General features: G+C 35.5%; 1 protein-coding gene across 2 annotated transcripts in view; it reads right to left on the bottom strand.

Annotated features, from left to right (window-relative positions):
• Positions 1–8,262, bottom strand: part of LOC104901128 (uncharacterized) — a 32,529-nt gene extending 24,267 nt beyond the window's left edge. Inside the window, exons 1-14 of one of the 2 annotated variants that reach the window (XM_010688675.3) lie at positions 7,765–8,260; positions 6,964–7,036; positions 6,031–6,106; positions 5,364–5,428; positions 5,231–5,275; positions 5,045–5,145; positions 4,792–4,933; positions 3,846–3,907; positions 3,699–3,772; positions 3,541–3,611; positions 1,556–1,643; positions 1,403–1,475; positions 1,221–1,316; positions 7–103 (exon numbers count right to left, since the gene is read on the bottom strand). In XM_010688675.3, coding sequence (XP_010686977.1) covers positions 7–103; positions 1,221–1,316; positions 1,403–1,475; positions 1,556–1,643; positions 3,541–3,611; positions 3,699–3,772; positions 3,846–3,907; positions 4,792–4,933; positions 5,045–5,145; positions 5,231–5,275; positions 5,364–5,428; positions 6,031–6,106; positions 6,964–7,036; positions 7,765–8,110 — 1,409 coding nt within the window. In that variant the 5' untranslated portion in view covers positions 8,111–8,260. Of the gene's footprint in view, positions 1–6; positions 104–1,220; positions 1,317–1,402; positions 1,476–1,555; positions 1,644–3,540; positions 3,612–3,698; positions 3,773–3,845; positions 3,908–4,791; positions 4,934–5,044; positions 5,146–5,230; positions 5,276–5,363; positions 5,429–6,030; positions 6,107–6,963; positions 7,037–7,764 lie in introns of both variants that reach the window. The other variant, XM_057392602.1, reaches the window with a different exon arrangement.
• Between the last annotated feature and the right edge of the window lie 2,807 nt (positions 8,263–11,069).

Raw genomic sequence — 11,069 nt, forward strand, 5'->3', positions numbered from 1 at the left:
ACCTACCCAGATGTTAAAATCACTGATAACGAAAGATCAGAAATCTCTCTGAATACAACAGCTGGGTTCAAGCACCACAAACTGAAAGTAAGTGTCCAGCTACCTGAAAAGTGCGCAGCAGCAAAGCAATATAATATAGATTTTGACAAAATAATTGAAAACTGTAATGTAGAAAGAAGTTGTGGAGAAAAGATAAATAAAAACATATATATGTAATTAAATAAATAGGGACAAAATTCTAATTCATAAGATGGATAGCAGCTTGCTACTTGAGAAGACGCCAGAAATTCACATAGCTGAAGTTAAATTACTAGCCAGATCTTAAAAAATGCCTAAACTCCAGATTAGTAAACCTTCGAAAAGTCTGAGATCCTGACCCCCACACCTACAGCCTACCCCCATCAACAACTAGAAAAAGAAAGTGAAACTCACAAGCTTTGAAAAAGAAGACGGGTTTGTGGTTTGAACTCATGGCTTAGTCTCACACTTCGAAGACATATATAACAAGGAAAGAACTAATACTAATTGTCTGATTAATTCTAACATTAAGGCTAGCCTTAATCCCATAGTTTAGACGCTATAGATAACATTTGTCACAAGTAAAACCTGCAGACATTAAGGCTCCGTTTGGTTGGATGTAATAAACATTTTCAATGTAAAATGATTTTTCATGTAAAACATTTTACAATGGAAAATTCAAATGCAAAGCTAATTTTCCTTTGTTTGGTTCAATGTAAAAAAAAGTTATTGAAAAGAGAAAATTGGAAGGGGAAGAGAGAGGATGGATAAGAGGATAGTAAAAGGTTGCTAAGGAAGATGGAGGAAAATGTGTTTTCCCTTCTTTTTGAAAGGAAACTGATTTTCACCTAAAGCTCCCTTGATGGAAATCTTGTTTTACGCCCCTTATCAAACCAAACAACGGAAAATGAAAGGAAACGGAAAACTCGTTTTCATGGAAAATATTTTACACCCTACCAAACGGAGCCTAAGGTGAGCCTTCAGATCTTTGGAAGAATAAAGAAAATCAGTAAGCCAATGGTGTATAGCCAGCTAAACAACAGCACAGAAAATGACCATGCAAATCCACATATATAAGCTCTCTTCCTTCTGCAATATAACAAAAACCTCCACTTATAGGTATTACATGTTCACAAATAGTATCTAAAAACCTTCATTTATAGGTGTTACATGTTTACAAAAATAGCATCTAAAAACCTCACCGGTATCTTTCTTAATAAGTCGTTGTACAACAAGTTGGTAATCATTCATGTGAATCCCATCTCCCTGAAAAAAGTATGCAAGTGAACAAAAAAGACCTGCATTGATAACAGCATAACATATTAGAAGGAATTTGATCAGTCCTTCAGAAAAGAAGTAGAAGCATTAGAACTGAAGCACTTGCCTTCCAATGTAATTGCTGAAATACCACTTAAATGAGCTAAGCCTGATTCACTGTCTGAAGCGGCTTTAATAGCCTTGAAAAGAAGATTGTACACATTAGAAAAGCAGCAGCTTTGTTATCAACAACCCCCCAATTATCACTATATATATCTACCTTCGTAGCACACTCTTTCAAGATTAGAAAGCACTGTTGCGAGATGTTTGCCTCCTGGAGCTCCATTCGAGCCTTATCTCCTGTCCAACTGCAAGTAGAATACATTGGAAACATAGTTTAATACACATGGCAAAACTCCATGCATCCAAACTAAACTTCCTCGTAACAATTATGCGATGTGGCCACCCCTTAGCACTCATACTAAAAGTGATGACAGTTTTTTCTTTTGGATAGGGGAGCATTAATTATGACTAGAAAAGCAACACAAACTCAAAAGTCAAAATGTAAGATAACACAAAGAAGAAGAAAGCATAGAAAACTTTTTAGACCAAAAGGTTAGTGACAGAAACGATCATTGATCGATAAAAAGTGTAACTTACACCATATTTTGCACAACTTAACAGGATTTCTGAGTAACCATTTACAAAAATTTAGAGCTAAATAGTAAATGCACAAATATCTTACTTATTATAGCGATGAAATAAGTAATTATCGTCACTAATACCTGGGTTGGTATTGCCTATACTATCACAGATTCACAGTAGGCTGATAGAATCAGCTTCTAGTAGAAGGATGCAACATTATGCATACAGCTGAAAAAGATTCGGGCCAACAAAGATAAGAGTATGAGAGTGCTACAAAAGGATATTCCCTTTTTAAACCAAAATTAGATAGGTCATAGCTTTTTAGTTTGCACAATAAACAATGGGAGAATATTGTCACGAAGTTTGCTACAACAACCATGAATAAACGAGACATTAAGGGCCCTATTTTGGCTTCAACCTGATAAGGCACATGAAAAGTTTGCGATGATTCCTAAATGTGAAAGGATCTTCCTAGAAAAAGAAATTTTGTGCCAAACTTAGAATTTGAACCATTTCAGCATAGAATAGGGGTCCTCTTAGAAGATTGAGATAATTAATTATGTTCCATCTACATTGTATTTCGATAAAAGAAAGCCATATAAAATATCTTTAGAGGAACACAAATATAAGAAAAAGAGCTACAAAATCCTATACTTGCTTTGATCAAATATGGCACTATTTGTGATGACACCCTTTATTTGAAGTTTCTATCTAGAAAAACAATTGTAGTCATATTATTGCAAATAATGAATGTTAGCAGAGGATCAAGTCTTCTTAGAAAGTTGAAAAAGGTAAATCCAGTTTATATACAGTCAAAGAGAGCCTTAGTAAAGACCCTAAACACCAAGGACAAGAAATAGGAAATTCACAAAGTGGCAAACAGCTAAAAGAGACTTCAACCCTTATTTCCCATACTTGACTTGCTGATACATAAAGGCGTTGCTGATACTCCAAACAAGCCCATTGAATCCCTTTAAAGGTCTTCATCTTCGCATTCAACAATGAAGGATGTAAAGCATACAGCCTAGGACAAGAGGCATCCTTACAAATGAAACCAAACTAGAAAAAAAGATAACAAATATGAAAAACCTTTCTACGAAAAATAGACAACAATGGGAGAAAGTTTATGGTTTACCAAGTTCAATTCCCCACCATGATAAAGTCAAAGTGGAATAGCAACAAGAATACTAGTTAAAGCAAAAAAAATCAGAGTAAGATGGTTAAGAAGAACAAGCTCTAGCATTTAAGACAGTCCCCCCCCCCCCTTGTTGTAAGTAAAATTTTACTCCCTCTTGTTGAACAAATTGTCATAAAGAACTTTTCTTGCATTTGATTAACGAGAAAATTAAGGTAAAAATTGCCAATATATGAGTAGTTGAGTACAAAGCCCTAGGATGGTTCGGGGAGCTGATTAGCATGGTTAGTACACAGTTTGGATATACCAAAATAGAAAGCAGGAAAATCACACCTAGGATGGGAGAAACATTTCAAAAGTCACATGTCAAGAATATTCAGTCAAAATCAAAATAAGAGAGAATTGTGTCACATTAATTGTCTTCTCTTTTTCTTCAACTAACTAAAGCTTGAAAGATAGAGGCAGAGAGACAACAACTGACTTACCATGAAACATAGCGCTGAAACTCACGCTTTTCTAAGGCTCCTTTTCGACGCTCCATCCAGCTTAAGACGTCCTACAAAGTCCCAGCCAATATGAATGATTAGAGAAAAATAAAACAGGTGATCTAAAAATATGATATAAATGCTAGATGAAAATGCACCTGGACCATTTCATACAGGGGCTGATAAGTCAACGTGTCACCTGCACAGAGTTGACCTAGCTCCATCTGCAATTCTTTCATAAAGTATGCAAGCATTAGTAACAAATGATCATGACAAGAACCAGATATTGTAAGAGGTGCACTTACTTTGCAAAGCATCCTCATCAACATCCACACTACCAGCGTCACGAGATATGTCCTCTATATTACTGTCAAGTTTCAACAAGTAATAAATTCAGAGGTTACTCCAAAAATACAGTAGTACTAGTGAAATATTACATAACTTAGTCCTATGTAACCACACAGGATTATGATTATCCTTCCTCAGTATATTAGTGGGTCAGAATATTTTATAAGGCAATCTCCCAGACGAACATCTGTATAAAATCACATCAAAAATCCAAAAACGAACCAGCTTTTGTTGTCCACAGGAAATCATGAAATCAGAGTCCTACAATATGGTTGATAGACTTAATACCTAATGAAACTCACTTCATGGCCTATATGGCAAGATACAGGATGTATTCTATACTCTGTATTATCAAAGAAACTGCAAATGAAGTATAATGTCAGAGGTTGTGAACAACCCAATCATTAAAAATGACATAATTCAGATCCATTATTGGAGTCGATGTAAAGTGCCTTGGGAATTCAGTCATGCATTATCACACTATTTTAAGTTGCAATTACAGCCATAAAAATCAGATTCTGCTAATGCATGAAAGGCTTAATATAGAGTTAAATGTGGCGTCATCCGAGATCAAGTCACCGTGATTAAGCCTTCACCTTTCAGAGAGAGAGAGTTTAGGGAGAAGACATAGTAATACTACCACACATTCTAGTTGAAGGTTGAGGTGTATAAAAATAATAATTTCTCTTGATTCCCTCGTAATCTAGACATAATGGAGGCAATGTACACAAACTCATAAGCAAATTTACTAGTCCGCTAATGAATTTAGACTGTAGTATGGCAATAATTGGCCTTGTTACCATCATGAAAAGAAAAAAACACTAAGACTCCTATCAAGAACTAATGCTCATAACTGTTTTGGGAAAAGAGAATTAGCAGTTGATTAGAGAATTATAGGCATACTGGGCTTCATCAAGAACAAGGATAGCTCCCTTGATATCAACTTCCATTGCTCTCCGGGTAATTGGATTGATAATATAACTATACGGGCAAAAAACGATATTTGCATCATCAGCCAATGAACGCGCTGCAAAATATGAGCAACCTGCAAATGGACATTTGTTCTTATTTTAGCAAGAGAAATTAATAGGGCTCACTAGGAAAATATAGACTGCAATGGAGACAATATGAAGACAGAAGCATGGAATGAACAAACCTTTTACTGTTTTTCCAACTTTGACAAGATCTTCAATATCATGAGCCTCATGACAGCCACCTTTCTGGAGGGATGGGTGGCTTTTAACTCTATGAGCATTTCTGAAGACACAAAGCACACACATTAAGAAAAACATAAACTGTAAAATAAGACAGAACAAATGTTTAAAGTATGAAAATTACTAACTTGAACTGTGTACACCCAGTTTCCTTGTCCTTAAGAAGTAACTTGCTGAAAAAATTTACATATATCCTTGTTAATACATGAAGTTAAGAAAGAAAATAATATTCACCAGAGCATTAGGTTTAAGAAGTGTCACCATTCCTCATCGAGGTTATCTCCATTACGTACCCTTGCGTTAGTGCAATAATGTTTCCTTGATGCCTGGGAAGAATGTGAAATTGGGAAAAAAGAATATAATAGTGCACTCTCCATCAGATGAACATGCAGTGATTTTAGTTTGTAGTCAAATTCGTCAAATCATGCAAAATCACCAAACCTTCCATTTTCCAAATTGTGCAAAATTAATAAAGATCCCTAAAGATCCAATTGCTGAGGATTTAGCATATCCAACAACCATTAGACCCAATAAACAAATTGGAAGGATAATTGCTTCCATCAAATCACGTCAAGACTATATTATACATAAAAAAAGTACCACAATTTTTGATAGAATATAAAACCAATTTTGGGGATTCAACCATCAGCTTAAGCTTTAGGTTGAGTTGGTCTTCTGACAAGATACCGAAGCCAACATGACAAGAAGGTCCCAAGTTCAATTCTCATTCACCCCCTTCTTTCCGAAGTGGAATATTTAGCATTGGGTACAAGCTGCCTATGTCCCAGCCACACATCAAGCACAATGAGCTCTCATGTGAGGGGGAATGATAGAATATAAAACCAATCTTAAGGCTCCAACCATCAGCTTAAACTTTTGATTAAGTTACTTTCCAAAAAAAATATAGAAAAAGAAAAAAGAGGCTTACCAAAACAGCCATCGGGACCCTGTAAGTAGTCTTGCGGTATTCACGGATAACTTGAGAGATTTGAGAATGAGTTCTCCTACCAAAATTACAAATAACGAGCATATATGACTTGGGCAAGAAAAAAAACATGCATTGGCTCTCTATTCGCTACCCAAATTTAGCGTATTCATTCTTGAATTTTCAAATGCAAACAGATGGGTGAGAGTCAGCCATAGTCTCCCACCCAGATGTCAAGAGCCGATAACAGGATTAATATTCCGTTTCATCACATTGCATATTAGTGAGATTCATTGACTCGTCTTTTTTTTATACATATGAGAAAGGTTGTGAAAAGGTAAGCCTCCATGTTATCTTGTGTTTCTAGTTTCTATCTAACCTATACACGTGTTTTATATCTAAAACTAATTGATCCTAATTCCATTAATTATCACTTCTTCCTATATGTGCAAGCATCTAATAGAATTGGTTATAGCTTCTTTAGTCATGAGGCATCGATTACAAAAATACAGTTTTACATCTAATAAATTGGCATCCAGCTATCGATTAAGAAGTTAAGATCTCAACCCAAACACTGTCCGTAATGATATGAATCAGTCACATCACCCTGTATACTCTGTTGTTCCTTAACAAATACATAGCAGAGGGATGACAACAAGTAAAGATATGTAAAGAAATACTAGTCAACTTTGAAAAATGGAGGGTCTTATCTTTTACTGCTAAGCCCGCATGCAAACCCCCCAACAAAGATAAATAAATCTCACACCACTTCAAACTTGAGAGGTTTGTGTGCCTTATAGTGACTGACCAATTTGTTTACATGGAAGAAGGAAAAGGTCAAGTATGGAATCAGAGAATTAAAAGAGAAAAGAAAAACATATGAGCATGCACTTAGACGCTAATTAAGTTCACAAGGAACCTTAAGTGCACACTTACGTGGCATAGAATATGGTGGGCACTGATTTCTTGTTTTTCGTTGCAAGTGGAGCTGCCTCTGGTGTTGAAGTCTCTGGAGAAAGATTGATTTATCAACAAAATAAAAATTACCAAACATACTTGATTGGAGAATGTAAACATATCATCTCCAATCAAACAAGTATCCCATATATATTCCCATTAATGGCGTGTCTAGACTCTAGAGGAAGCATCTTCACCACCAATGAACCGTAAACAATCATAACTTGAACCATTGAATATCATCAAGATTAGAAATTTCAATCATCACTTAGCAGCAAGGTCCGCCACCTACGCAAATTCTAATTTCATAGTCATTGGAGTGATTATGAGGACAAAGCTGTTAACTAGAACTGAGACTACCATCTTTTAATTGCCACTTACAGCTTCTTGTGTTTACATTTAAGCCTAGGTTAGTTTTGGTTTACCATTCTTCTGAACCCTTGCTTTGAATTTCAACCAAAAGAAAGATTAGCCATAAGGCCCATAACCCTAATCCACATTTTTAGATTCTATTTTGATTACCCCTAATCAATTACTATGTTCTTGCCACAAATTTACTTCTTTCAGTTTCCATCTTATCAGTTTTGAAGCTCAAGTAAAACAAAATCTGTCACCGATACTTCGTAAGAGACATGAAATCTTCCAAATAAATCAAAACACACGATTATCAATACCCCAAAATCTACAAATAAATTCAGAAAATTCCCCCCTAAAACAATGAACTAAATAAAATCAAAATCAACAACAATACACGAACAGAAAAAGAAAAAAAGAACAAACCGGAGAGCTGAGAATCAAGGACGAAACCGCCACCATGATTAAGAGGATCAGAAGAAGCTCTAGGATCGGGTTTGGACTGCGGCTGCTGCTGAAGATTGGAGCAAATTTTACGACGATGGCGCTGCCATGCAAGGGTAGAGCAGAGGAGAGAGAGAGACTTGCCAGTTCCAGTAGGAGATTCGAGGAGCGCATGGCAATGGCCATCCTTTTGAGCGCGATCAAGCGTAGAAATGACGCGACCCATGAATGCAAGCTGAGATCCATAGGGTTTGTAAGGGAATTCCACGGGAATTCCTCCGATGTGGTAGACATTTTTAGGGTTTTCTGAGGTTTCATTGGGTTCCATTTTTGTTTGTTTGGTGAACTTGAATGTGTGGGAGTGACTGAGTGAGAGGGGGGCGGAAGGGAGGGAGAAGAGGAGAGATGAATTGGCGGGAAGGAGTTGAAATTGGAAATTCTGGGCGGAAAACGTGAGGACGGGTTCCTTGTAATGAACTATTGAAACATGGGCATGTTGTAAAAGACTTGACATTTTGTTTGGTATTTTTTTTTTAACGGAATAGGGTAAAAGTTCAATGTACGGTTTGGATTAGGGACTAATCCAATTTAATACGAACAAAATTTAAACGATTTTTTCACCAAATACCCCTGACAAAAAAATTTATTCACCAAATACCCCAACTTTTTTCAAAATTCACCATATACCCCTGACTTTTAACAAAATTCACCAGATACCCTTAGTATTAACGGACATCAGTGCTCCGTTAGCCTGTATTTACAAGTTTGCCTTTATTTTGTGGTGCCATTATGGTTATATTGCATTGCTAACCTGACATAAAAGTTATGCGAAAAAAATCCACGCCCTTTCAACTCCCCCTCTTGCCCTGTTGTTCATGCGTTTTCAAACAAAGGAGCCCTAAAAATCAACTGCATTGAAGATTTCTTAACAAAAAGCTGCGATTTTGGAAGACAAAGAGAACTGCACAATTTGCGAAGTGGGTGTTCTTCAAAGGACTAAAAAAAGACGATTTCGAAATTTCACAAAGAGGGTTGGAACGCAAAATCATCTCTACTCCCTTTGAAGGTAAGTAATTTCATTTAGTGTTTCTGTGTCAAAAAACTATTTTTTGAACTGCAATTGTGTTCTGTTAGGGTTAGTTATTTGCATGGTTTAGGGTTGATTTTGCGAATTACGTATTTTTTATCATGAGAAAAATTTGAAATTTCTTGTTTTTGTGCAATAAGGTAGTTGAAGTACTTAGTTTTTTGAAATTTTTTGTTTTTGGTTGTTTATTTTAGGATGGCCTCAATTTGGTTGCTTGTCTATTTTAATGGGCATGATTTTGATGTAAGGGTGGAAGACACAGACTTGTGCCACTTAATGGGATTATATGAAGACTTGTTTGTGGAATCTGAAAAATAGAATGTGTATCTCCCCAAAGCCTTTGGAATATTGGTGCATAACCCTAGAACTAATAGGAAGATGGAAATAAGTACTAATGCTGATTTAGGGAAGGTGTGGAGCTTTGGGAGGGGAACTGACACCATAAAGATGTGGGTTGAGGAAACAGACAACCCAAGAAAAGTGTTTAGGGCATATGTACATCTAAGGGATCAGGCTGAGTGAAAGAAGGTTGAAAACATTAAGAGGGTACAAGAGATACTGAGGAAAGAGAGGGATGTAACACCCCGATAATTCTCTCTTTTTCAGAAATAACTTTATAATATAAAACTTAGAGAATTACCCAGGCGTTATCGCCCGTGTAATAACGTATCGGCTTATTCAGAATTTTGCAGCGGAAAACAATTTACTAATAACCAACTTTATTAAAACTTACTAAATAAATGACAAGTGTTTGAAAACTTTAACTTAAATAAACCACAATCTGAAATAAATATGTTCCTACGAAAGCATAAGTTAAACTACGCTAGATATATAGTCTCTCCACTCCAGATTCCCAATGCGATGCACATCTGCGAACCTGTAATGTCAATGCAATATCGACTCTGCTCACCAAAAGGATCATCACAGGATCAATAGGCAAAGCCATGATCACACACACAAGTAAAGCACGTAATCAGCAAAGCTGAGTACTACATATCAAATATAATTATTCCTAAACATGATACTAAACAATAACGTATATGAATAAATAATAAATAATCATATAATAAACTGCAGGCAACTTTTACTGAACTAAACTCAAAACATCTTTTTAATACTTAAATGGAATAGTTATTGGGACGAGTTGTCTTGCCTACTAATGTGAAATGCGGGCGCGACTCCGCATTTAAGAGAGACCTGCGATATCGAGGAACCTTTGAAATAAAAGAGGGATGGTGATCAATCCATTCCTAGAAAAGCTATGGCGCGCTCACCATAACCCCAACCCTTATGTCCAACTCTAGACATGCACAAGTCTAAAGTCTATAACTTATTCTCGTTACACTTTACGTTAATTACATCTTATTACTTGTGTTGATACACACAGACAAGTAACACATAATTAAAAATCAAACTGTCATAACAGAACTTCTTTTATCTTTGGATTAACAAGTGATCACAACTTACAATCCAAGACTACTTAATTCCTTTTTATTCTTTACTCACTTACTTGTTGAACCTAGCCAACAATAAACTTACCTTTATATAGGTATAACTTGTAACTTACCAAATAAGGTCCACGACCATCATAAGATAATAAAATGATACTTCTCAAGAATACATGCATTACATGATTCACTTTAACATATACTAATTCTTATATAAATTAATAAATAAACTAACTTAACATGCTTGCATCAATCATTCCATACAAACATTATAATTTGATAATCATCATCAATTCTAGATCACATGTTGCACACAGGCATATAACATGTAAAATAACTCTTGAAATCACATATATGAACAATCAGGTTCCTATACATGATACTAAAAATTTAAACCTTCCTTAAACATGGTACTAAGCCACATAGCACGTAAATAATGTACGTACCTCGTATATACTAGCCTGTAGGCCACTTTTAAATCGTTAAAAGTCTCCTACAACGTATTCTCCGCCTAGAAAATAAAGTAACTAAAATTAATAACTTGAACCAAAAATTACAGCAGCTTTAAATAGATTAAAACCCCTTAAAAACACGTTTTAAAATCGTTTTTAAGTGTCAAACTTAAGTTATTTTTAATTCCTAGTATAGTACTACTATTCTAGCAATTACAAATCCTTAAAAACTCCATAAATACTTCTTTTCTGAAATTACAACACTTTTAAAATCTAATAACTCTTCTGAAAATTTGTACA

Source organism: Beta vulgaris, chromosome 1, assembly GCF_026745355.1.
Source record: "Beta vulgaris subsp. vulgaris cultivar EL10 chromosome 1, EL10.2, whole genome shotgun sequence".
Classification (NCBI taxonomy): Eukaryota; Viridiplantae; Streptophyta; class Magnoliopsida; order Caryophyllales; family Amaranthaceae; genus Beta; species Beta vulgaris.